We start from the raw sequence: 27918 nt of genomic DNA on the forward strand, positions 1-27918 counted from the left end.
GCATTCACAGAAAAGCTGAGGCTCATCATTGAGGATATCTGAGGCTATCTGGATGCCAAGACCCAGTCATGCCTCTTCCTGCCTGGGCTCTGGGGCAGTGGGATACACGGGACAGAAACTGCAGCACCCTCAGGGCTTCCCAATTGCTTGAGCTCCTCTAGCCCCTCCTCCACCTCATGGGGAAAGGGTACTTTGGTGGACCATAACTACCTTGGGTGGTCCTCACAGTTAATTTGAAAAGTGAGACAGGTCTAAAGATTCAGACAGACCCAATAAAGGCTGACCTCTGACCCGGGTTGAGGAAAGCTCCCTCCATAGACTAAATGGGCAGCAATATCGGAGTGGAGAAGACATCCCAGCCCTTACCACGGCCACCTGCCACCAAGCTCCAGAAGCCATCCCCTGGGAGGCTCCACGTTCTCCCTGCCTGGCAAATCATTCTTTTTTTTCTTTTTAAGAAAGCATTTAGGTTTGGCAATCTGACCCTATGCAGTTCAGATCAGAACCCAGCTTTCCTATGCTGCCTGTTAGAGTGGCATCTCAGGTATGGCTTGGAGAGAAATTATGTGAAACTCTGGCCTCTTCCACAGCAGTCTGGTTGGAGAAAGATTCCAGGAAAGGATTAGGGAGCTGGAATCATGACATAGTACAGCAAAGGTGCATAACGTCTGCTAATGTTACAGCACATTAAACGAAGTTGTAAAATAGTAGCTTAAAGTTAGGCAGGCCAAACATAACACAAGAAGTACGAAAAGCAAGGTGCCATTTTTCCAACAAATAAGTTCATTATATGAAGACCTAGCTTTGGTTGGTCTAGCATCTTGGTATCCAGTGCAGCTGCTGTGACTTTCTCTCTCTCTCTCTCTCTTTTTTTTTTTTTTGGTAGCATCTTTAAAGACCTCACACCAGCAAGCATACATTCCAGTTTATTAATCACACCTATTTCTTATTGAGTCCTTTTTATATGCCAGGCAATCTACAAATACGATTTCTTATCCAGGCACTAGTTCTACCAGGTGGGAACTTGCCCCATTTTACTGAGAAGGAAACTGACATCCAAGGGGGTTAACCGACTTGGCCACAGCACTGGCTGACTTTAATGGGGGAATTATGGTCCCCGCCAGTTGAAACTATCCGATAAAAAAACAATTCACAAAAGCAAAACCCAGAGATTTCCGATCACATTTCCTCTTTGGGATGGAGAAACAACTCAGGCTTCTTTGGGCAGCAAGGAAAATCCTGCTATTCTCAGCTCTCCGGGGAGAGATAGGCGGTTATTTTTGAAAACGGAGGAGGGAAAAAGTACCTGCACCCTGGATGGTTCTTTGCAAGCTTGAAAGAGAACTAAGGCATTGTGAGAGGCGGGAGGAGGACGCGGGGCATACTCACTCACTCGGGGCTCATGTATTCCCCACAGACAAGCCAAACCGCAATAGAGATCAATAGCCATGTGCACCCCAAAGTATCAAGACACAATGAGGGCTCGGGGAAGGCGGACCACGCTGTCCCGGGACAGACTGTGAGGGCGCAGACCTGCTCGTAGGAGACAATCCCAGCGTGTGCAACCCAAGAGAGCTCCAGGAATTCGTAGGTGGAAGGGACGGAGAGATAATGCAGCCCAGTCCCACCTCCCTTCAATGACTCACAACCACAGACATACACACATCGACTTTCCTGGTTTAAACACACACACCTCCCCTAAAATCTAGCTTCAAAACAGTAAGGGAAATACCAAGTGCGGAATGCATTTCAGGGGCTTTCCACCATCCGGGCCAGTTCCTAAAGGGGATGGGGGGTGGGGTGGGGGATTAAAAAGTAGAGCAGCGCCCAGGGGGTGCGGTCTGCAATCCACCCTTACCAGCTTCATGGTGGTGTTATTCTGTTCCCAGCGCCACAGCATCACGCTCATCTTACTTCAGGGCGAGGAAGGAAGGGGCAGAGGAAAAAGGAGGAGGGGGGAAAAAAAAAAAAGCCGAAGCACCTGCCCGCGCGCCCGGCAGGTCTGGCTGTCCAGTCCCGGGTCTCTTGGCCGCGGCCCCTCCAGGCATCCCCGGCGCCCGCAGCCGCCTCGCCCCCGCCCCGGGGCCGCTGCTGCGCGCGGGGACCCTACCCAGGAGCCCGGCGCCCGCCCGCGCTGCCCGGCTCTCGTGCCTCCCTCGCTCGCTCCCCGCCGGCCTCCCCGCCTCCGCCAAATCAAACAACTCCCCCTGTGTCCAAGCGCCCGCTCTTCGCAGCGCGGAGGCCGCTGGGGCCGCGGCGGCCGGGGGCGGAGGGGGGGTCTGAGGCTGGTGAGATCCCCGCCCCCTAGCTGGCCCGCGGGGCGCTCCGCGTGGCCCCCGGCGCTTCAGTGGGCCTTTCGCCACTGCCGCGGGTGGGCGTGAAGGGGGAAAGATGGTCGGAGTTGGTGGGAGGATACTTAACTATTTCGGGGAGGGCGTGGGTAGTAGGGAGAGCCTTGGGCAGAAGATGGGTAGGGGTGAGGCAGGGGGAAGGGGCTGTGGAGCGCAGTTCGTGGCTCCCGGGTCCCCATGGGTTCTTAGCCCAGACATCAGCGGGCGCCTCACTATGCGCGCTCATCTCCATCCGCATTTTCTTTCTGCACCGAACTCACGCAAGTTGGCAGAGCCGCCTCCCCCTGGAGCAGCTGGAACTATGGCTGCAGGATGGATGCATTTCTGACCCCCGCAACCCTAATCTCACACACACACACACACACACACACACACACACACACACACACCCCACCCCAGCCCACACGCTGCGTCCCCAGCAACATTTATTTCCTGCCACGTGAAGGACAGAGTTTAGGTATTTCCAAACACACCTGGTCTGGCCGCTGCTGGAGAAAGGCCATTCAAGGCCCTCTGGAGAGGAGGAGGGGTCAGGCAGCGACAGAGGAGGCAGCCTGTGGCCTTTGTTTCCTCTTCTGCCTGCTCCACCTGCCACAGGCCCCGGGTGCCTTCCTTTGAGGACTAGGATCTCCCCACCTTTCTGCCCAACTCTTGTCCTGGGTCCAGCCTCCTCTTATCTGGCAGTGACCCTCCAGGGGTCCCCAGCAACTTTCGGTATCCTGAAAAGGCTCAAGAATCCTTCAGCTCCCCAAGGCAAGATGGCACTATCCACCCAGACCTTGGAGCTTGTTTCTGATTTGGGCAGCCATGACATCCTAGGATGGGAATCCTGGCTCTCCCCGACTGGTAGAGAGTTATAATGAGAAATCATGGATTGCCTTATTATGTATTCATTTCCGTAGTCAAAACTGTTCATAATGAGGAAAGGTGATAAAATTGGTCCTAATCTTTTTCATCCTAATCTTTAAAACATGCCAATTAGATCAACCTGTCACCCTGCCTAAACCTTTCAGGACTTGATTTCCTTTCAGAGTTTAAAAATCCCAGCTCTCTTCTATGACCTGCAACCTGGTCTCCCACCCTCTGTCCCTGGCCGGCTATGTTGCAGCAACAGTGGCCATCTTTCTTTATCTCAAACACATCCAAATCATTCCTACCTCAGGACCTCTGCACATGATAGTCCCTCTCCCTGGAGCACTGTTTCCCCCTAGACTTGCCCATGGTCTCGTGTCTAATGTCACCTCTTCAGGGGGACTTCTGACTCCTAATGTCGAACCTTCTCATTCCCACACTCTTTTCCACTCCATTACTGTTGTTTCGTCGCCATTGTTTTGCCTCTCAGTTAACTTAGCTAACCTGTATTCTTGTTTCTTTTCTCCCTTGTCCCACTAGACTACAAATTCCAACAACCTTTTCTGTCTTGTTTCCCTGCTGTTCCCCAGTGCCCAGAACAGTGTGTGGCCCATAGTGGGAGCTCAGTAAATGTTTCCCAAATGAAAGACTGTTGATGATTGTCCTAGTGTAAGTCCATGCAACTTCCTCTACAGCTAGGACTGAGCCAGACCCAGGCAGCAGATTCCACATCCTGCCTCAGGCCCTAACTTAGACTGAATGACTACAAGAGGCCCTTCTATGTACATCTCTACACGTATTTCTGAAGAATGAAACAGAGGCAGCAATATTTGCTGTCTCAAGGGAAGGGGCACAGGCTAGGACAACATATCAGAAATGAGAGAGCATATGTCATTTGAAAAAGCATATTCTGTATTAAAATATATTTATATATTTGGAAAACAAGTCCTAAAATAACGGTTTTTTTCCCCCAAAAATAAAGCTTGACAAATCTTATTGGCTAAGAGAGCAAAACACAAGATATCTCTATCACAGTTTTTTAAAGCCAAGAGTTCCTTGGAGTTGAGTGGGTGGAAGAAGAATCCAAAATCCTGATTGTGTGAAAATGCTGCAAGATCAGGGATTTATACATTTTCTGGAAAAACATCATTAGGTTCATTATACTTTCTAGGAGAGCCACAACATTTATGAACTATACATCTGCAGAAAGTCACTGAATGAGCTCCTAGTTTTCAATCTTTGCTGGAAAAAGGTGAAAAAATACTACTCATGGTACAAGGAGAGATGGGATGGTGTGGAGGGAGATACAGAATGTACCAGCCTCAGCTTTAATTAAAGACAATAAAGCCTGTGACCTTTCCCTTCAGATCTCGCACACCTTAGGTCATAGGTATTCTAGCTCATTTAGCAAACACTCCTTGAGCATCTACCATGATACATTTACCCAGCTTTGCCCAGGGTGTTGAGAGTCGGGGAGGATTCCTTGTCTGGGGTATGTGTCTGTGTGTGTGTCCCTACCATGCACACACACAGTCTAGTAAGAAAATGGACAAATACACCAACAGTTGCAATGTAATGAAACAGGTGCTACAAAAGAGGGCTGTATAGTGTACAGCTGGGTCATAAAGAAAAAAACTGGCTGAGTGCAGTAGCTCACACCTGTAATACTGGCACTTTGGGAGGCCAAGGTGTGAGGATTGCTGAGTCTAGGAGTTCAAGACCAGACTGAACAACATAGTGAGACCTTGTCTAGACAAAAAATTTAAAAAATTAGCCAGGCGTGACTGTACATGCCTTAGTCCCAGCTACTTGGAAGGCTAAGGTGGGAGGATCATTTGTGCCTAGGAGTTCGAGGCTACAATGAGCTACGATGGTTCCACTGTACTCCAGCCTGAGCAACAGAGTAAGACCTCTGCAAACTCTGCAAAAAGAAAAAAGAATAGAACAATGCACAAGGCTGGGGAGCATGGAAGGACTTCACAGAGGTGATGCTGACCTGCTTCTGGCAGGTTTGACAAGAGGAGAGAAGCATCTCAGGAAGGTGGAATAGCATGTGCAAGGGCGTAGAGGGGTGAAAGTTCATGGCAGGTTCTGTGTGTTCACCTCACATGGGGTTATTTGGTAGGCTGGGACAAGCAAGATTGCTGTAAGGGAGACTCTGTTCTTAATTCTTATAAATCAGGGGGATGATTTGTCCAAGCTCCCATTTTAAGAAGACCTAAGAACAGCAAGAAGATAGCTTTAAAAAGATAGAGGCTGGAGGAAGGGAGACCAATTACATGTCTGTTGAAATCATGCTGGAGATGGGTATAAGCACCCAAAGAAGAAGAAGTGAGTGGAAAAGATGACTGATGTCACCAGCATGATGGTATGGGTGGTTCCAAAGGGTAATGGCTGTGAGTTCACAGGTGTCAGGACCTTGTAGATTTGCAGAGACAGAAATAGCTTCTTAAAACCTCCTCATCCACCAAACCTCTCCTACCACCTTTCTCCTTCCTTCCATTTCCATACTCTTCCACCAAGACCTTTGATGTGAAGTAGTGGAAAGAGATCAGTCTGTGTTGACCACCTGGAACAATGCTTGTGAAGGTCTGCCCTGAAGTGCGGTCTGGTTCCTTCCAGCTGTTGGCCTCTTTATTCAGTTCATGGCTTTCTGACCCATCCCCTGGGCCTGACAATTCAGTGTTGTCCCTGGCAGGTAGCTCCTCACTGCTAGCTTAGCCTATTTCCCTAAGCATGACCATTCTTGAACTTTCATGGTAGCCACGAGGTAGGGCCCCAGTGTTCTGGTACTGTGGAGCCCCTGGTGGGGCTGACCACTCAGAGTCTGGATCTGCCTGTCACTGAGTGGTGTCCTCTGTTCCAGACCTTTCCCATCCCACCATCCAAGAGGCCTGTCCCACATTGTTCAATCACTCAACACTCCCATGTCTGCCTCCCATGCTTCTCTGAATTTTCAGCACCTGCCCAGCTATGGCAGCCACATGACAAATATCTCCTGAATGAAAGTTGGACTGCCCATCTTGCTCATCAAGGCAGAATGAAGAGGAGATCAGGCCAGGAGGCAGGGTTGAAGCCTGGCATCCCAAAAGGTGCCACTGGTGTTTCCTTGAGCAAGAGCTACTCATCAGTGGACCTTCTTTTCTTCACTAAGAAACTGGTGATCTACAAAGTTCCTTCTCACTCCTAAATTCTGCAAGCCCAGCCCCTGTCTGATAAACTAATTTGTGTCCAGCTGTTAATGGCTTAATGTGTTTCCCAGATAACGTACTTCAGTTTAACAGGGGTCTTCCACTCTTTCAGCCAAAGCGATGACTAATGGGAAAAAGCTCAGACAAGGTGGGGGCCGGCCGGGAGAACTTCAGACAAAGTAGGCTCTCTAGACTGCTCCCATGCATGATGTGGGCTGACGCCACTCTACCCACGCATGAGGCAAGGCCGATGGGGGGATGTCAGCTTTTACATGGTCTTAGAATGACAAAAGAAGGGTCAGAAGCAGTGTGGCACCCCATGGGGAGGAGGGAATGAGCTAGATAGCTTGTCAAAGCAAGCCCATTTTGCTTCCAAATAGCTGGGCTTGAATATAAAAATACCACAGAAGAGCTTCACATTGCCTGTCACATGAAAATCCTAGCCATAGTAGTGGCTATTTATTGAGCATGGTACAGGACACCTTTCACTTACTCATCACAGCAATACTGAAAAGGATCCTTTTTCCTATTTTGCAGATAAAGGCTCAGAGAGGGAGAGTGATTGGTCCTCTTCATCTGACTTGAAAGCCACCAAACAGGAGTAAAACTCAGGCCTCCCTGCCTGGTCCCCTATATCTGCAGTTGTCTGCATTACTGTCATATTACATGCAGGAAATGAAACCCCAGAAATGCCATCTCTGGCATAATGAAGGCAAACTGTGTGCAGACATTTTTGCAAGTAGCTTAAAGACTTCAAGTCTCCTTCCTTCTCTGGGGGTACCCAGAGACCTTGGAAAGAAAAGAAGAAGATATATAAAAATTAAAATAAAAGGCTTGTGGAAGTACACAGCTGGTAGGCTTTTCAGAACTTGAGAGACGAATTTAAGAAAAGTACTAATCCTTCCTAGAGAAGAAAGGACTCCTGTCCACAAGTCAGCAACAAGGAAGGCCTGAGCACAAGAGGTGCCATCTCCCCTCCACCAGCCTTGGAGGGGAGTAAGCCTCCTACCAAAAGGTCAGCCTTGGAACACTGGGGTCTGCAGGGGGTTGAAGGCTGTTGGAGGGTTTGAAAGTAAGACGTATGGCTTTCAGGAGGGCAGACACAATGTCACACTGACAAGCCTACGAATGAATGAATACGCCCCCAGAAAGGGCTGGGTTGGGCTAGCAAAGGATTTCTCTCCCTCCTCTCTTCCCTTTTCTTTTTTCTTGAGATAAAGAATTATGTAAAGGGATCTCCGCATTGCATATACTAAATGCCACTGCATTTATTATGTTCCCTTGACAGGGTTTAATTTGTCACTTCCTGGCTCCCCCCACAACTCAGATACTTTCTTCCTTCTAATGGTGGGGGTCAGGTGAGGGTCAAGAATTTCTAGGTGTAGTGTCTCCTATCACCCCTCCCAAAGTCCCTGTGGGCTGCCTACTCTTCTGGAGTAGGTCATGCATGGTCACACCTCCATGCCTTTGCTCAGGCTGTTCCCTCAGCATGGAATGTTTTTCCTTCCATTCTCTACCAGTTGATATCATGTTGATCTGTCAAGACTCAGAGCAAAACTAACTGCTAGTGAATTCTCAGATCCTTTCCACTCATGGGAAGTGTGTATATACTCTTAGTACTTTGCTTCTATCTGCTCTATGGTCTTTATAACAGTATAATTCCTCTTATAGTAGGGGAGGGGTACATTTCATTCATTGTTACGGATGTCAGCAATGACATTAATATTATTACAACTGGATTATAAGTTGCTTAGGAACAGGTACTCTATTTTATTCATCTTTGTATACTCAGAATAGTACTTGGCTTATCATTGGTATAATTAATAGAATTAACAGATTCAGTGTCAGGGCTATAGGGAATTTAAAGATCATCCCATCCTACTCCCTAATTTTCCAGAAGAATCTGAGTCCCCTATATAGACCCGTTTCCACTGTACCATCAAAAATGTAATGAAAATAAACTGCACTGAAACAGGAAGCCAGAAATACTAGGCACAAAGGCATCTTGGGTGAGACCTCAGGAAGAAATCAGAAATTTATGATGCCCTCACCAGGCTAAAGATTCACTTGTTTGCTAGGAATCTGGATATGTACTTGACATTTTCTTTTAAATATTACCAGAAGGAGAGCTTTTGGAGAGCGAAGATTATGTGTCATTTCTCTCCATAGCCCTCAAAACACTGTGAAACATAGAAGGCACTCAGGGTAAAAAATAAGTTTCAGGATGAATGAATGAATAATTGAAGACTAATTTGAAAGCTCCAGGGTAAGTGGTTTTTTACTTATTCAAGCAGACAAACTGGTCCCAAGTAACCCAGGGCACATATCCCAAGAGCAGACATATGATTCCCACAAATCCAAGGGTTGCCAGGTGCCCCTGGCATTTATTTGCTCTGTTCAACATCCGGGCCTGAGGACTCCTTCTCCAACCCCCTCCCCACCCACTGCCTCAATGCAGCAGATAAGGGTTGAAATTGTGCAATCTTTGGGAGACCTCTCACCCCCTTTGAGGGGCCTCCGTGCTGCTCGACCTCCCTCCTCCCACCCTCCCAGGAGCTGCACCTCTAGGGTCAGGGCATGGGGACCTGTGATCATTTTGGAAAGTACCTTAAAGACTAATTTTAGGCATACCTAGTCTACTCAGGTGGGTTAGGGGTTCATTAAGGTGAAACAAAAATTTTTTTTAACTTAAAAAAAATTCCTGCCACAGAACTGTGGGCACAGAAATATGGATAGCTATTGTTAAAGCACTTTTAAAAGTTCAATGGCTTCTAACTTTTGTCCTCTGTTCTGGTTTTGTATTTGAATGATTCAGAGAAACAGTTTAGAAAGGAGTTGCCTTCAAACTCTCACTGGGTTGCATTGGTTTGTTGGTTTTTTGTTTTGTTTTGTTTTCGGTGGTTGTGGTTTGGTGAGGGTGAGGGTTGGTGTGGTTTTGTTTACTTTATTTTCCCTGTGGGATCAGCCCTTTCATTCTTGGCCGGTTCTGGTCACTAGGAATTAAGGTTAGCAATTTAAGAAGCAGTGTCTTTCCCAAAGGGCTGTGGTCTATGTTTCCTGGGAACTATTGAGGAACTGAGTGCCTCCCTAATAACCCTTTTGCTGTAGGGAATGTGGTTGCTAAATGCTACCTGATTGAACAATTAAAGGAAAACAAATAGCCTTGAAGTGGGTTAAAAAATTATTACCTGATGGGAGGCTTGGGAAACCTTTCCCTTAGAACAAAAACAGTAGGTAAACTAACTCCATTTTTGTTAGGCATCCTAATCTTCCCAGGAGATGGTTGTTTACAAGCACACACGCACAATGGTGGACACAATCTACTCCAGGGCTTCCTCCTTCACCCAGCCCAGGAGAGGGTGTCTCCAGTGAGCACCACTGGGGTGGGGGTGGATACTGGCACTCTGGGTCTGGTCCACAAACATGAGTTGAGGGAGGACAGGTGCATCAGCAGAAACAGAGTGTATTTGCAATCACCCTCTATCCAAAAGTCCAGAGAGACAACCTGGGAAATCCCAAAATGAAGGTGCCATTGTTTAGAAAGGAAAACTTCAGCTGCTGCTAATGACTTGCTTTTGGCTTCTGTGCAGGTCCATGACATTGCATTGGTCATAATTACTGCTGCTGTTGATTGACCTCAGCAGTTCTGGGCATTTCTCAGATTGTAGAGCAGAACCAGTAGGGAGGTCCTCCAGAGCAAACTCAGTTCCTTTCCACAGCTTCCTTCCTGGTCATATTCCAATGAAATGCCAACATCAAGAACTCATGATAACCTGGTTTTATGTTTTTCAAAAACACTTTCACATCAGTTATCCTGGCAATTATTCTTAGAACCGCTCTGTGAACTAAGCTGAATGGCTGGCATGGTCCCATTTTCCTGAGAAGGACACTGAAGCACAAAGAGGTTGAATGAGCTGTCCAAAGTTGCACAGCTGCTTAATGAGAGGTTCACACTAGGCCTTAGACCTATTAGCTCCTATCCAAATACCCTCCTTATAGGTTCCCAAGACAAGTGGACTTTACACAATAATGTTATTATTAGCAAAAGCAATGGTAGCAGCAACTATAGCTAATACTTCCATGTACTTCTCAGAATGGTGCCTGGTACTATATACATAAAAGTATATCTTACTGACTTATCATAGGATGTAACAATATAGGTTTGAAAATTACATTTTACAGACGGGAAAACAGGAACAAACAAGTTAAATAGCTAGCTTAAGGTCACACAGCTAGTAAGTGATACAGCGTGGATTTAAACCCTGTTTGGCTACAAAATCCACATTCTTAACCTGTGCTGTTCTGTCTCACTGTGTGGTAACCTCATAATCATAATGAGAACCTAAGAGTCATCAATAAATTCATAATATAAATATATATAAATATAGTCAACTGTACAAAACCTTTCAGTTAACTCTTTTGTTTCCCTTAGAACAAAAATAGTAGGTAAACTAACTGAAAGGTTTTGACAAATAACATGTGGCATTCCTAGTTAGTGGGGTTTTTTTCTTGTCTTTTTTGTTTGTTTGTTTTTGATGATTAGTGTTATTACTAGTAAATTTCTCATTGAATGTACCAAATTCTTTCTCAGTCCATGCAATCATAGATAGTGTTTTAAATAGCTCTGTGACCTGGGGCAAGTTATAAACCTCTCTCCATCTCAACCTTCTCTTCTGTAAAATGGGTATGACCATGCTTATCTCTCAAGGTTGTCTTGAAAATCGGGTGAGATACTACATGTGAAAGCACTTGGAAAACTGTGAATTCCTAAAAACCAATTTCCCAAAATTAATTGGTGTGAAACAAAGTTTAGCTGTTTCAACAACCTTACATATGCGTCTTAACTGCAAGACTTCTAGGAGTGTAAATATGAGAGTGAGCATTCAGGATCTCCAGGAAGAAAATTAGAAATGGAGTATTTTCCAAATTTATTTGACTACAGAACCCTGTGGGTAGAGCATTTCTCAAGGTACTATGCCGAGGAATCTAATTCAGGATATGTCTCCCATGAGGCGGAATCTGGCTTGTATCTTCCCAGAAAGCTCCCCATCGCAGCAACATTCAAAGCAACCCTCAGATGCCACCTGAAGCCACCTCTAGATTTCCCTACTTAATCTTGAGACTGCACCACGAGACTTAAGCCTGAGTTTCTACCATTACAAAGATCAACCCAAGGACTACAGGATACAAGTGGGGAGAGGAAGAGGCCCTGGGGCTCCAACAGAACCATGACTAGAGACCTTCGACACTTCCACCCTAGTCCTTGTGTCCTATACACCTGTGGTGCCCAACGTTTTTGGCACCAGGGATCAGTTTTGTGGAGGACAAGTTTTCCATGGACCCCGGGGGCAGGGGATGGTTTTGGGATCATTCAAGTGCATTACATTTATTGTGCACTTTATTTCTATTACATTATAATATATAATGAAATAATTATACAACTCATCATAATGTAGAGTCAGTGGGAGCCCTGAGCTTGTTCTCCTGCAACTAAATTGTCCCATCTGGGGGTGATGGGAGACAGTGACAGATCATCAGGCATTAGATACTTGTAATAAGAACCCTATTGTGAACTATGCACATGAGGGATCTAGGTTGCATGCTCCTATGAAAACCTGATGCTGCTACTGATCTGACCTGAGGCAGAGCTCAGGCAGTAAGGTGAGCAATGGGGAGCAACTGTAAGTACAGATGAAACTTCGCTCGCTCACCTGATGCTTACCTTCTCCTGTGCGGCTAGGTTCCTAACAGTCCATATACTGGTACCAGTCCATGGCCTGTGGGCTGAGGACCCCTGCTATACAGAATCTGGCTTCTATCAGGCAGCCTCCTGCAGAGTCACAACCCAAAAGCCAGTCACTCAGAACGTGTAGCTGGCTCCTGACACAAAGCCAAGATTTGAAGAACGGCTCTACTGATGATAAATCTCCAACCTTCCAGCAAGGAGCAGATAGGTAAGAACAACAATGGGATTGGCCCTTCACATGGGGGCAAAATCGGAGGGGAACTCCTTTCTCTGCTCAGACTCCACTGTCCTATGGAGGTGGGGGCGAGGTGTCCAAAGTTTTTACCACTTTTTCTGATAAAAATTGCTAGCATTTATTATTTACATACCTGTCCTAGGCACTATCTAAGTGCTTTATATAAATCACCATCTTCAGTCCTCACAATAAACCTTTGAATATGGTACCACCAGCATTTTACAGTACAATGGAGGTATACAAGTATGAAACAAATTGCTAATTGTCACACAGCTTATAAATAGCGTGGCTGGAATTGCAACACAGGCCTGTCAGACTGCATAGCCTGGGACCTAAGCTTCTGTGCCTTTCTGCATTTTTCCTTAGACTAGTCCCTGCCATCCCTCCTCTACCCCATGGAGTTCACACAGAACTAGCCTGCCTCAAGACAGCCCTTTGGATATTTGAGGACAAGTGCTAAGGCTTCCTGAATCTTCTCTAGGCCAGGACAAAGGCCATGGTTCTTTCAATACTTCTTCTACCTCTTTTCCGTCCTTTGGCCACACCAGTCCATCCTTGAAAAGGCTCCTCAGGCATTCTCGGAGGGGTGCTCAGAAGCCCTTATCAGCTACCTTCTGTTGACTGAACTCATCAAACTCTACTTCACTGACTGATATTAGGCAAGCAGAGCAAACAGCACCATGGGGCTGTGCTGCTGTGAAGCAGAGAAAGGGCTGCAGAGAGGAAGTGCTAACTGCTTTTTCTTCTCTCCTTCCTGATGAGAACACGGAAAAAAACAGCCTGCCCTTCAGAGATTGCCTCCCTGTCTCTGCTTTCTCAAGGAAATGTTTTTCTGAGAGCCACTCAACATGCGTGCAGGACGCCCATCCTGGATGAAGAAGTTCCAACCACATGCGTCTGCTCTTCATAACCTGGAGGAGACCCTGTGCCCTGGCATCTCTCCCTATTTCCCAGGATTGCTGAGGATTTGCCATCCCAGCTGGAACCCTTAGCTCTTAGAGCTGGTAAACATCAGGCTCTGCTCAGGCTCCGCAGCTTCTCTGCAGTTGGCAGGGATCAAGCCCGTCTGCAGAGAAGAGATAGACATGGGTCTGTTTTCACTGGACAGACTCGTGGTTATCTTCCCAAAGGAAGCCTAGGGGGCTGGGCTGGGAGCCTGGAGATCTGCACTACAGGCCCTCAGGGTCTGAGTGCATCCTCCAGAGACAAGCTGCTTGAATTCAAGATCTGGTCTTCCCTGGAAAGCTATGTGACTTGGGGCAAATTATTTAAATTTTTCATGTCCTGCTCTCTCATCTGCACATGTGGATTATAATGATGACTGTCTCTCAAGATTGCTGTGGGGACCATGTGAGATATGCATGTGAACACGGGGCACAGTGCCTGGCAAATGATCAGTGATCATTGAATGTTTATTGTTCCTATTGGTATTATTGCTTTATATAACTTGACTAGGGATCAAGTTATACACGGCTAGAGCATTTTTAACTTTGCAAGGACTTTCATTATTCTCTCATTTGATCCTAATAATTCAGTGAGGTGACAACATCAGGGTTTGCCATTATAATTGTGTAGGAGAAAACACTAAAGCCCAGAAAGGTCAAGTGATTGGTTCAAGGTCACAGTGCAGACCCATGATTAGATCCCAGACCATCTGACCTCCTGCCTTGGGCTCCTGAGACATGGGTGTGATGAAGTTTGACATGTACAATCACTGCATTTTCCCTCCTGTTATATATAGCTGTCTTATTTACTAAAATCAAGAGCTACACTCATGATCTAGGACATAAAATTCCCAAATCTGGATATGTACAGGCTACCCTGATCTATACACCCCAATTTCTATCCTAAGGGAAGTCCGAGGAAGAGATTCTTATATCTTTTCATTCCCTGACCTGGTTCCTGGGCCAAGGCTGGTCCAGTCCCTGCCTGGTGCATGAGTCAGTTTATAGCCTGGCGCACTGCCCAGTCCATCCCATCCTGGGACCTCAGGTTCAGCCAAGACTCATTGTCTGACTATGAGCCAAAACTCAAGGGTGTAGCATACTAAGTACTCCTGGAGCCTTCCACAGGATCATCCCCTGCAGTCCACCCCCCAAGGAACATTTTATGATTGCCCTAGGAATGGGCCCAGGCTCTCTTTTGCAGTGACCCAAATCAAAGCTCATTTCTCCTGAGGCCTCTGGACTATAGCAAAGCAGGGTGGGAGAAGGAGGTGGAAGGAAGGTGTAGCTGGCTGCTCCAGATGCATCCCTCTGGTTGCCAATCCCAAGCAGCCTATAGAAGGAGATCCCAGGGTAGAAGGTTCACACCTGGAGCTGAGAGGCACCATGCTCCATGAAGTGGCTCCAGAACTCCCAGCTTTTCACACCATGATCCATCCAGGACTGATAAGCACCATCCAGTCCCTATCCACACCAACTGGCTTTCAGGCTGGCTCTGCTGTGTGTTCCTGGGAAGGACAGTTTATCTCGGCACTCTTCTGGCTCTGAGAGCTACTTCACTCCCTCCTTAAGAGACATCAGCATTGACTCCACTCAGCACTTATTGTCCAGGGATGCTCAAATGACATCAGCTTCCTGAGAGCTGGACAGTTCCCCTCACATCAAAGCCTGGCTAAGCTCCCCTCTACCGCCATCGCCATGTTCACACTTGGATTCATCCTTCAGACCATGACAGCATATAGAACTGGCCTCTCACAGTCCATAGGCACCCCGAGCACTGTTTGGTACCTTCATCTGATTCCTCTTTGCATTACACAGAGCCAACAGGGCTGAGGATTTAAAAAGAGGGCCTTGTTGCATATGAGTAGCACTGCAAGGGTTGAAAACCAGCTGGCCACATGGTAGAATTGTCCTTATATTTATTAATGTATCCAGCAAATATTTGTTTGAATGACCACTAAGTGCCAGGTTCTATTCTGGGTGATACGGAGGGAGATTGAAGAATGAGACAGACAAAGCTGGCACCTGCCCTGGAAGAGCTGATGCTAGGCTGGCATTGGCGACAAACAAGCAAGTGAAGGTATAGTAAGTCCTAGGGAGACAGGCCTCTGAGGGATAGCATGTCCCTGGTGTGGAGGGGGGAGAGCATTTTGGAGGGGCTGCTCAGAGAGGCTTCTCCAAGGAGAGCTTCTGAAGCAGAGGCTTAAACAAAGGCAGGAAGCAAGCCACATGGAAGACCTGAAGAGGCAACGTTGTGGGGAGAGGGAACAGGAGTGTGCCAGCCCGGAGCAGAATGTGACCAGTGTGCCCCCAAACAGCTAGCAAGCTACCGAGGCTAGAGCACAGTGAGCAAGGCAGTGGGCAAGAAGATGTGAGCAGGAGAGAAGGGTCAGGCCAGCTTGTATGAAGCAAGAGTCAGCAAACTGCCACCCAGGGGCCAGATCCAGTCCTCAGCCTGTTTTTGTAAGCCCATCAGTTAAGGACAAGTTTCAGTTTTTCCATTTTTAAAGGGTTGGAAGGAGAAGGAGACAGAGGGAGGGGGAGGGGAACGGGAAGAGGAAGAAGATGGAGGAGTGGGGAGGGAGGGAGGGAAGGAGGGAGGGAGGGAGAGAAGGAAGGGAGCGAGGGAGGGAGGGAGGGAGGGAGGGAGGGAGGGAGGGGAAAGGATGAGGAGGACAGGATGAGGAGGAGGAGGAGGAAGGATGAGGAAGAAGGAGGAGGAGGAAAAGAAGATGATGATGTGATAGACTCCTATTTGGCCCACAAACACTAAAATATTTACTATCTGGCTTTTTATAGAAAAAAGTTTGTTTATCCCTCATATAGAGACCTACAGAATAGTAAGCCATTAAATGTTATTTCCGGTGTTATCAGAAGTCATTGGAAATAAAAGTCACTGGAGGGTCCTAAGCAAACAAGTGGAACAACCTCATGTAAATATGTCAATGCCTATATTCTGGCTACACCATGGAGAGATGACTGCAGGGTCCAGGGTGGTGGCAGAGGGGTCAGATCCAGGACACTTGCACAGGAATGAGAGGAGGGTAGTGTTGTCTGGGAGGGTAGCAGTGAGTGTGGTGAAGAGGGATCAATTTTGAAATAGATTGGCGAAGATGTGCAACTGAATATGAGTGTGAGGGAAAGAAAGGAGTGAAGGATGACTCTTAAGTTTTTAGTTTGAACAATTGGGCAAGTGTTGGTGCCACTGACAAAGACACAGAAGACTAAGGGAGAAACAGTCTGTGAGATGAGCTTGAGAAATCAAGAGTTCCAGGTTAGGCATGACCAGTTTGAGATGATTAGACATCAAATGGAGACATTTATATACACATCCATGCATGATGCACACATATGACATAAAGAATGATGATGTCACTGATGCTATGTGAGAAAAGAAAAGAAAATAGAATGTACTGAAGGCTTACTTTTACATGGGAAGTATTTCATATTCATTCTCCCAACAACCTGTAAGGAAAAAATATTCCATTTGTCTCTCCTATTTTACTGATAAGAAAGCAAAGCCTGGGGTTCAAGTTTCTTAACACCCCATCTATTAGTGTGCACAATACATCTGTGTCTACTTGGGAATATGCCCTTCCTGTTTTGGTGTTTGTGTTGAAGCATTTTTATTTGGGGACATAATGGACAAATTGAGTTCTCCCAGTTGTCTGGAATTGTTTCTACAGACCAGGGACAATAAAATTTTCTTGTTTCTTACCTCTGAATTTGGTACAATTAAATAAACACATGTTTTCATTACGATGCTTTTTCTTATACAGTATTTAATTATAAAATACATGCTTATTAGTTAAAATTATAAATATGAAAAAAATAGAAAGAAAGGGAAAATTCATAATGTTTCTAACCCTTAAATACAGCCATGGTTGAACATGCTGGGACTGTCTGAAGGCTATACTTACTTGCTGTATCAATAACAACAATTAGTTTCTGGGTTCAGAACTGTGGGTAGAAGGTGGGAGGAGAGACAGTATCAGGAAAAATAACTAATGGGTACTAGGCTTAATACCTGGGTGGTGAAACAATCTGTACAACAAACCCCCATGACACAAGTTTACTTATGCAACAAACAAACCTACACATGTACCCCTGAACTTAAAATAAAATTTTTAAAAAAGAAAGAAATTGAAGAGGATCCCAAAGGAAGCTATGAACTATATGGCAGAGTCAGGTAATAAAAATGCCTGATATTTATTAAAGCAACACACAGCTGTGTGGCAAGCACCACACTAAGTGCTTTAACTGCATGACCTTATTTAATTTTTGCACTTCACCTACAGTTGAGGAAACTGAGGCTTTCATCACCTCCAAGCAGCAATACCAAGATTTAAATTCAGGTATAACGGGAGATCTTCAACTAGGCATTGTTCTCTGCCTAAGAACAATTAGGATCTATTGCAAGGCAAAGAAGTACTCAAGAACTAGTTCTTGAAAAAATAAATAAAAAGTAAGGAAAATAAATAAAAAATAAATAAATAAAAAGTAAGGAACCTGATAAACTCAGAACAAAAGCTTTGGGAACTGGGACAATCCAAGATTGACTAATTGATTCATAATTCCACATATATTTATTGAGCAGCTACTAAGTGCTAAGCACTGAGGTAGACACCCCGGAGACCAGCAGTGAACAAGACAGACTAAAATCTCAGTCTTGTGGCGCTTACATTTTAGAGGATGTATCACTGTGGAGGGTGGAATCCAGGAAGGTGCTGAGAGTGGCTGGTCACCTTGATTTCCCCCAGGAATGCTTCCTCTAAGACCCTAGAGGTCTGATCATTTCACTTAGGCACATGTTCATCCTGTGCCAATCCACTTGTTCTAAAAAGTGAAGAACTTCAGGAATGGAAAAAATCTAATTACAGAGCACTACTTCTATTTTATTCTTTAGACTTAACATTGTCTAACTGGTGATTCCTGACCATCTCTTATTAGCTTACTTCTGCTCAATTTCCAGTCAGACCCACTAACTGAGATTTTTAACACGAGGGGTCTCCATGGATAGAGAGATGTTATATGGCCATACGTTTTGCAGTGGGCAGGGCAGTGAAGGGGAAGGAGGGTTCATAGCTTTTGTTACATTTCCGAAGGGGTGTGTAACTTCAAAAAAGGTATTAAAAAAAATCATAGCTCTAATCTTTTTCCACTTCAGTGATATTTCCCATAGTCTGTGCATGTTGCCTCTTTTTTTCCTTAACAGTCTCCCATGGAGCTGAGACAGTGGCATTTGGGGTTTGCTTTCAGAAACTATGCGAGTATGGCATTGGTATTTTTCCAGGCACAGCATAAAACGGAGCCTAATTCATTCACTTCCACATTGACACAAGGGAGAATGTTCTAATTCCGCAGCCACTGAGAAAGGCAATGTCGCCCCCAGGCTTCACACAACCCTCTTTCACTTGATTATTATTTGAGTCTCACCCCTGGCCCTGACTCCACACTGTGGGTCTACACCATTTCCCTGAGTACACACAGTCTTAGATTCCTTTGAGCCAAAGAAAATAACACTGTTCTGATAGTCAAAGGCAAGAACAGACTTTCTAAGCAGGTTGTTCATCTGCCAGAATTCTTGCATGCTATGCTTATTCTTAAACTCCAGATATCAATCACCATCTCTATAGGGTAGAGAAATGGAACAGAAAATACAGACAGTCTCCTGTTATTTCATTTTGTTGAAAGCAAGTAGCATATTCAAGTGGAACATTTAAGATCCAAGATCTTTGTGAGCATTCATTCCTTCATTGCTCCAACAAATACATATCACATATCTACTGTGCTCCAGATACTTTTTAAGTGCTGAGGACAAAGTAGTGAACCAGACAGACAAGGTTCCTGCCCTCCTGGAGCTTATGGACATGTGCAGGAAGAAGACATTACAGGTAAATACAAGTGTGCTAAGAAGTATGAAGGAAAATATGAAGTGCTATTGGGGACAGGTAACCAAAAGGCCCTATGTAGTAGATTGATGTTGAGGAATAAAAAAGACTTCCCTGGCTGGGCGTGGTGACTCATGCGTGTAATCCTAGCACTTTGGGAGGCCGAGGCAGGTGGATTGCAAGGTCAAGAGATTGAGACCATCCTGGCCAACATGGGGAAACCCCGTCTCTACTAAAAATACAAAAATTAGCTGGGCGTGTTGGTGTGCGCCTGTAATCCCAGCTACTCAGGAGGCTGAGGCAGGAGAATTGCTTGAACCCAGGAGGTGGAGGCTGTAATAAGCCAAGATCACACCACCACCTCCAGCCTGGCAACAGAGTGAGACTTTGTCTCAAAAAAAAAAAAAAAAAAAAAAAAAAAAAAAAAAAAAAGAAGACTTCCCTGCTGAAGTAACAGCTATGCTGAGACCCAAGTAGAGATTGCTGAGGCCAAGGTGCATGAAGAACAGAAGATTAGAAGCCATCAAGGCTTCTGCAAAGGCCCTGAGGCCAGAACTAATACAGCATATTGCAACAACTGGAAAAAAGCCTGTGTGGCCATGGAAAATGAAGCCACAAATGTCTGGAAACATGCCAGAGAAGAACTTGGGGATTTGCATAGAGTGGGCTTTGCATATCATTGTAGGGATTTGGATCTTTATGCTGACAACAACGGGGAATCATGAAGTATTTGGCATGTGTGTGTGGGTTTGTCTGACATGATCAGATTTGAGGGTTTGTTTCATTTGTTTGTTTGTTTGTTTTGAGATGGAGTCTCATTCTGTTTCCCAGGCTGGAGTGCAGTGGCGCAATCTTGGCTCACTGCAGCCTCTGCCTCCCAGGTTCCAGTGATTCTCCTGCCTCAGCCTCCCGGGTAGCTGGGATTACAGGCACGTGCCACCACGCCTGGCTAATTTTTGTATTTTTCGTAGAGACGAGGTTTCACCATGTTAGCCAGGATAGTCTTAAACTCCTGACCTCAGGTGATCTGTCCCCCTTGGCCTCCCCAAGTGCTAGGATTACAGGCGTGAGCCACTGCACCCAGCCAGATTTGAGGTTTTACAAGACCATTCTGACTACAATGTGGAGAATGGGCAAAGTTCAGTAGACCAGAGGAAAGAGGCAGATGGTTTGGACCCGGGTGAAGGTAATGAAAATGAAAAGAAATGGACTTACTCAGGAGAAAACCAGGAGCATTCCCCAAAACAGAAGAACCACCAGCACTGGTATTTTTCCAAACTCTATACCTTGGGGCACAAAGCAAAGGTGATAGGATCCCAGGACAGAATTACTTATTCACGCCCGTGACTGGAAGAACTCACAAGCAAATATTGCTTGTGCTGCTGATTTGTTACTATTTTTTCTCACTAGTTTTCCCTATAGAGCTCAGGGTCGAAGTCATCTGCACCTGTAGTTCATAACTGGTTCTTTTTAACCCAGTGTATTGGACAACATTTGGTTCTCCTAGCTAAATTTCTTCTCAGAAAGGGCAGTAGATTCTTCTCTCTTACACCTCTAAATTTTATTTTGAAAAGATGCTGTTTGCATAACATGAAGATAGGGACTGCATTCTACAGAGGGGAAAGAAGCGTGGCATAGTAAGACCCAGCCAGGCCCCTGAAGAGCCCACCAAAGGGACAAGTCAGTGCTTCGTCACCAGTGAATGGTCATTTCTCAGAGCCTGTGAGTCGATGGTTGGTGTAAATGGCTGTTCTGTTTTCCTGCAACATGCCTGCATTCTCCCCTAAAGCCAGGAGGGAAATAACTGTTAATGGAATCACTGTCCAGTATTATTTCAACTAAACCATAATATGATGCTGATAAGATGATAAGATCAATTGTCATCTTATAAACCTACTGGATTGCCCTGGAGTTGGGTTGGGAGTGGGCCTGAGAATGAGGTAAAGGACAGGGTCTTAGAATGGCTGGGTTAGACAGAGGGTCTCATGCTCCAGCCTGTCTCTCGGAGGAGCAATGTCAAAGCTCACCCTAGCAGATATGCTGGGCTGCCCTTGAAATGAAATGAGGATACAGTTCTGTTTTAAACCCTAATTCATCTGCAGGAACTCTCACTTAAAACTGGGAATATTTTTCTTTTTCAAATACATAGGTGTTATCCTATCCATTTGCCTCTTTCGGAAAATGGAGGCAAATGGACAGGATAACACCTCTGTATTTGGAAATTTACACACAAAAAAAATCAGCTTTGAAGGATGCTATGGAGGGCTGAGCTCAAGATAATGGCAGTGCCATCTGTAGACCACCTTGCTCCCCACCCCCAGCATTTCCACATGCTCCACAACACCACTCATCTGTGTCTTCTGCACCTGCGCCTCGAACGGCAACATCAGCAATCATTCATTGAATAATGATTCTTCAGGATGTGATGAGCACTTTGTATATATTATTTTTCAGTTCACATTAAAAAAACCCATGAGGTTAGTATCATTATTATTTATATATTACAAACAGTAAACTGAGAAATTAGAGACATGAAGCAACTTGCCCAAGAAAATATAGCTAGTAAGTAGTACCTGATGTGGGAGCCAACCCCAGGAGTACCCAGCACCAGAGGCCCCGCTCCATGCTGTTCCTGACCTCTCTTTGACCAAGCAGTCGATTTATTCTGTTTACTAAGTCAGGAAAAGTGCATTTGTTTGGTTCTTTTCCCAGAAAAACTTTCACCAACTATTTTTCATAACACTAAATTCAAATAATACCTGAGCCGTAGTTTCTCCTTGTAAGTTAGGGTGTCCGGCCGGGCGCGGTGGCTCAAGCCTGTAATCCCGGCACTTTGGGAGGCCGAGACGGGCGGATCACGTGGTCAGGAAATCGAGACCATCCTGGCGAACACGGTGAAACCCCGTCTTTACTAAAAAAAATACAAAACACTAGCCGGGCGCGGTGGCGGGCGCCTGTAGTCCCAGCTACTCGGGAGGCTGAGGCAGGAGAATGGCGTAAACCCGGGAGGCGGAGCTTGCAGTGACCTGAGATCGGGCCACTGCACTCCAGCCTGGGCGACAGAGCCAGACTCGGTCTCAAAAAAAAAAAAAAAAAAAAAAAAAAAAGTTAGGGTGTGTTGGACAAGATTATTATTAGAGTGTCTTTCAGATCCAAAGTTCTATGATTTCATTCTGATCAACTGCACAAAAGCACCTTCTTTCTCTCAAGAAAGAAGTTGGGGAGTAGGGGATCTTATTAGGTTCTTCAGAATATCCACTAGTAATTCTCTGTAGATGGGAGGGTTCCTCCAAAATCCTCAGAGGGGGTAATTAATTAAGATCAATGACCTCCTGGGGGTTGTGGAAAAGAGGGCAGAAGCAGTTGCTCTGCCTCCCTGGTGAGGTCTTGGCTCCCTCTCTGGCAGCCAGCTGAGTCTAGTCACAAGGCAATTGCTAGTCTCATCAATCCCCCATGCACCAGCGCCACAACCAGCCAGAGCTGGCGCAGAGGAAACCCACAATCCCCCAGGTCAATTGACTGCACTGCAGCAAAATAGTAGAGGGCTCCACTGGGCCCCAAGCCTGAGCCCTGCTCCCCTGCAACCTGCTCAGTTCACCCACCACTGGGGCTGCCCACCAGCTCAGCTCACCCTTCCCTGCGAGGCCTGGGCCTGTCCTCGCCCATCATGTCTCCTTCTACACATTGGTGGGAATGGATTCCTGGTCCCCAGCACTGCCTCTTATAACGAAGTCACCCCACTTTCATCACAGTTGCTGCCTCCTGCTCCTCTGACCCACCACCACCCTTTGCTGGCTCCAGCTCCTCCAGCCCCTCTCTATTACTCATACATTTCATGCGCTCCTTTTTACCACTCAAGTCTCATCTCACACAGCCCCTCCTCAGAGAGGCCTTCCCTGAACCATCACTTGTCACATTACATTATTTTCTTCGCTGCCTTTAGTATTACTTGAAATTACTGTGTTTATGTATTACATCACCTGGTTCCTTCACACTAAAATATACATTCTACGAGGGCAGGACCCCTCCTATTTTGTTCATCTTTGTGTCCTAGTGCCTCAAATAGAGATGTAGGTGCTCAATAAATGGAGTGAACAAAACCCTTTATTCTCAACCTTCCTCATCTATGAAGTGGAGGGGATAATATTTACACCACAATGTAAATATTATGATGAGTTAATATTATGATGCTGCTGTGAGGATTAGAGACAATGTATAATATTTTGGGGGTTTGTTGAAGACTAGGTTCCAATAACTGGGCAATGATGATGGTAATGATAATGGTGACACTGAGAGAGGTAGCACCAAGAGACTGGGGGTAAGACTGCAGGCTCCAGAGTCTGATTTTGGCTTTGGCAATTAATTAGCTATTTGATCTTCAGCAAATAAATTCTCTAAGCCACAGTTTCCTCATCTATAAAATAGAGATTATAACAGTATCTCTTAAGGCTTTTGTGTGGATTAAATAGGACAATCCATGAAAAGTACCCAGAACAATATCTAGGACATACCATACCCTCAATAAGTGTAAGTTGTTACTGTGCCCCAGATACGGGGCTATTCATGTCCCTTATACCTTCCCATCACACACCATGCAGCCTAGGAAGCACTTTCCCATAAATCCTCTTAGTTCATGCTGCTGAATCTTATGATGAAGAGGAATTACCCACTCTACTTTATAGCTGATAAAACTGGTGTTCAGAGAGGTCAAACAACTTGCCCAAGGTCACACAGTTAACCCGAGGCAGAGGAGCAAAAGCCTTTAATTCAGAAATTCAAACTCTTCTTGTCACCACCCCAGGCTTGCTCTCTTGTGAAACCCACAGCCCCAGAATCTGAGGACACCTTATGAGGTAGTATGGAGAAACTGTGCCATGCTGCTTGAGTATTCCTGCTGAAAATAAACAGGAGCCCTAGGCCCCCACACACTTGTTGAGGCCAACTGTGTTTCTCCCAAGCCTGCTCCCTTATAGGACAGTCAAGGGTTTGGCAACACCACAAAGGCAGATGAAGCTTGTGGTTTCCACCAGGAGAGCAGGCCCAAGGTTCTGCTGCTCTCTCAGCTTCAAAACAACATTAAAATAGCCCCACATTAGCTGGGAATAGGTCAGAGCAGGGCGCTGAAGTGGTCACCGCAGGCTTTTTCAACTGTTTCCAGCTGGCACAGTGTGTTCTCTGGGCATCAGGGTCTTCCCCATGGATCAGCCCAGCCCAGCAGCCCCCTCAGGTTTCGGTCCCTGGCCTGGTCTCAGCCTCTGTCCTCAGAAAGGTTTTCGAAGGTGGCCTGACCAGGCCTTGGCAGCTGTCTCTGTACCAGGGGGCATTCAGGAAGTCCGAGAAATCCAAGGGGCTGGATGCAAATGAAGTAAGGGGAAAAACAAACTGTGCTCACCAAAAAGAAACTGGCGCCCTGATCAGTCTTTTCAACTCCCAGCAGGAGCAGATTTGTTGTGACTAATGCATCAGGCTTTAAATAGTTTCACGCGGCATACTGATTAGTCCAAGGCACAACAGAGGCAAATGCAAAGTTTCCAAAAGGAAGAAAAGGCTGCCACTCTCAAAAAACACTCATCTGCTGATGGAAGCCCACCCTGTTTAATTCCTTAATAAAGCAACAAGGCACAGGGAGCTGGGCAAGGAAGAAAGAACAAGGAGCCAGTCAGATTCCTGGGGGTTTCAGGTTGACTTGGGTTATTCTTTTCCTCAGTCACCCTTCATGACTACCCCCTGTCCACAGTCCAAATGTCTTGGTAATACCTTCTAGACTCTTCAAGAACTGGTCCTGTACTGGGCTGAATAATGTCTTGCCAAAAATTCTTGTCCTCCTGGAACCTCAGAATATAACCTAATTTAAAAATATGATCTTTACAGATTTAATTAGTTAAAATGAGTTTATCCTGGATTAGGGTGGGTGTAGGGTAAGTGCCCCTTATAGCAATAATTTAAGCATACCCTTAGAATGACCTTGTCTGGCAGACACACCTGAATGTGTGTTCTGAGCCAGGGAATCCAGATGTAACCAACCCACAGATTCATTCCTTGCCCATGAGGAACATCTGAGCCCCCATTCCGTCCCATAGAACATGGGCTGTACAGGAGATTAAGGCTCTGAGTTCTAGGTGAAATGAAAGTTGCCATGTGGAGGTCATTAAGGGGAGGCTGTTAAGTGAAAATGCTGTATAAACTACATGCTGTTTGAAAGCAGTTGTGATTTTCCTGCCCAGCCAGCCACCACTAGGCTGTGCAGTTATCTTGTCCAGCCTGCTGCCACTGGACCATTTCTATATGTAAGGGGGTTGTCCTGTCCAGACTGCTGCCACCAGATTCTCTGCCCTGTAGGTAAGTCCCTAATAAAACTCCATGTCGCATTTGCTGGCTCTGGGTCTCTTCTTTGGCCTCTAGAACCTGGTGCCTTCCCTATTGAGACGAATAGGAGTTTAGCACTACACTGGGTTGTAAAGCCAATGACTGGTGTCTTTATAACAAGGCCACGTGAACACACAGGAGACATGAAAAGAAGAACACCATGTAAATATGAAGCCAAAGATTGGAGTGATGCAACTACAAACCAAGGATTGCCAAGAAATGCCAGCAACCTTAGAACCTAAGAGAGTGAGTCCTTCCCCAGAGCCTCTAGAAGGAACCAATCCTGCCAACAACCTGATTTTGAACTTTCAGCCTCTAGAGCTGTGAGATAATACATTTCTGTTGGTTTAAGCCACCAGTTCATGATATTTTCTTATGGTAGGCCTAGGAAACAAATACAGGTCACAACCTACATGTCTAGCCTTTCTTCCATCAAAATCACCTTCCTCACAGTCCATGCATGAGAAGTAGCTCTTATACATTTAAAAAAACAGAAAGACAGAGTTCAGATCTCACCTCCACCATTTTGGCTGCTGTGTGACATTGGGCAAACCAATTCTCTTATTTTTAGTTGTCTACTCTGTAAAATGAAGATAATAGAAGGACTGTTGTAGTGAGCTGAATGTGAAAATGTGCACGTAACAACAGGGAGACTATATTCGCCACCAGAATTTTCTTGGGGAAGACGTTGCATTTGTCTGGAAAACACAGCTAAACCAACCTCTTGCAGAAGAGTGGATCCCAAGGGCCATGATCTGGACACAATGATCTGGATCATTGATCCTGTTGATTAACACAATGGATCTGTAGTGTGCACATTGTGGGTGATGGTGGCAAGAGTTGGCTAACAAAGGGTGAGGAATGTAAAGTTCATAGGAAAGAATCCAGGAGAGAAAAGGGCCAGCAAGGAAGCAAGTGAGGGAAGGAGATAGCAACACTCCTCCATACCGCCATAGGCTAAGGGGAGTTCTCTGGGAAAACGGAAACCTCTAATGGATATTTTTAGTTGTTTGTAGTGAAGTATACAAGATAAGCTCAATGCTCCATGTCCTCTACAAAATATGCAGTCAAATCTAAATTGGGTACCAACATTTTTATAATCATGGATTCTTTTGGTTCAAACTTGGAAATGTATTGAGTTTAGAGTCTGGGTTGTTGTCATGGGGTAAAAATGAAGAAAGCCCATGCAGACACATGAGCTGGAGAACCAGGGACCTGAGTGACATCTGGTTTACTCACATAAGAATGTGGCCAGCTTACTGCAGGTCATCTATAAACATTATAAATAAATGTTCACTTCAGCCTCAGCCCTCATCTTCCTGACCATGTCTTGCTCCTGCCTAAGCTTGGAATGACTTATCCTCTTCCTCCACCACTTCTTCATCCATTTGAATCCTATCCAGCCTTCAAGAATCAGCTGCCTCCTGCACAAAGCCTTCACCCACCTTCCCAGCCAGAAAGGATGATCTTCCCTTCTCCCAACTTTGTGCAGCGTGTTCCCATGTAACAGGCACCTTATTCCTTCTGGAGTTAATTAATAAAAAGCAAAGTTAAAAGTCATGCAGAGAAAGATAAGGGAAGATCAACTCAGAAAAAAGAGAAAGGCCCAGAAAGAGGTAGGGAAAGGGGAAAAGTTAGGGGGAGGGGCATTGAAAAGCTCAAATGGCCAACTTTTTTCATGGTCATTGTATCCTGGACTAAGCAAAAGGGACAGAGGGGAAAGGCGATATCTCTAGCGGGCCCTTTTGTAAAGTTGAAATTCAAGCATTTCTCTTGACTCTTGAATGTCATTCTGAAATGCAGTGAAAACAATTGCTACGCTGGTAACGTGGTTTCCTGGAAGCTGTCTTATAGTCATGTGGGCATGAATTACCAAAACCTCCACCCACCAAGCTTTCTCCCCACCCTCCCTCTGAGCAAATAAATACACCAATCATGGCCTAAAATGGGCATTAACCTCAAAGCTGGGACAGGTGAGATGCTTTGCCCCATGGGCCTGGAACGAGGAAATAATTCAATTTGCCTATTAGTGGAGAGGACAGAAGATAATCAGAGGCTGGGTCCACCCCCACCTGTCCTGACTTCAGCACCTATCTTGGAGCCTGGGCTGCTGGGAGCTGGGGATAAAGGAATGAAAGACACATTTGCTGTTCTCAAGGAGGTCCCTTGTGCAGAAGGAGACCAATGAGCAGGCAAGTACAGTACAATCTGACTAGTGCAATGACAGAGTAGCCTGGAGGTTATTGCAACCCAGAGAAGAGAACCTAAACCCAAGGAGGGACTGCCTGGGCTGAGCCTTAGACAATGAAGAGGAATTCTGTGTCTCCAGTCTATAACTTACT

The 27918-nt window shown here is 45.8% G+C and overlaps 1 protein-coding gene across 12 annotated transcripts in view; it reads right to left on the reverse strand.

Annotated features, from left to right (window-relative positions):
* Positions 1-27918, reverse strand: part of LOC105486999 (neuron navigator 2) — a 767789-nt gene that overhangs the window by 340306 nt on the left and 399565 nt on the right. Inside the window, exon 1 of one of the 12 annotated variants that reach the window (XM_071074971.1) lies at positions 1859-2023. The exons of 10 other annotated variants lie outside the window; for them this stretch is intronic. In XM_071074971.1, the coding sequence (XP_070931072.1) occupies positions 1859-1909 (51 nt within the window). In that variant the 5' untranslated portion in view covers positions 1910-2023. Of the gene's footprint in view, positions 1-1393; positions 1784-1858; positions 2024-27918 lie in introns of those variants that run through there. One more of the 12 variants, XM_071074970.1, reaches the window with a different exon arrangement.

The sequence above is a fragment of the Macaca nemestrina genome, chromosome 12 (genome assembly GCF_043159975.1).
Source record: "Macaca nemestrina isolate mMacNem1 chromosome 12, mMacNem.hap1, whole genome shotgun sequence".
NCBI lineage: Eukaryota > Metazoa > Chordata > Mammalia > Primates > Cercopithecidae > Macaca > Macaca nemestrina.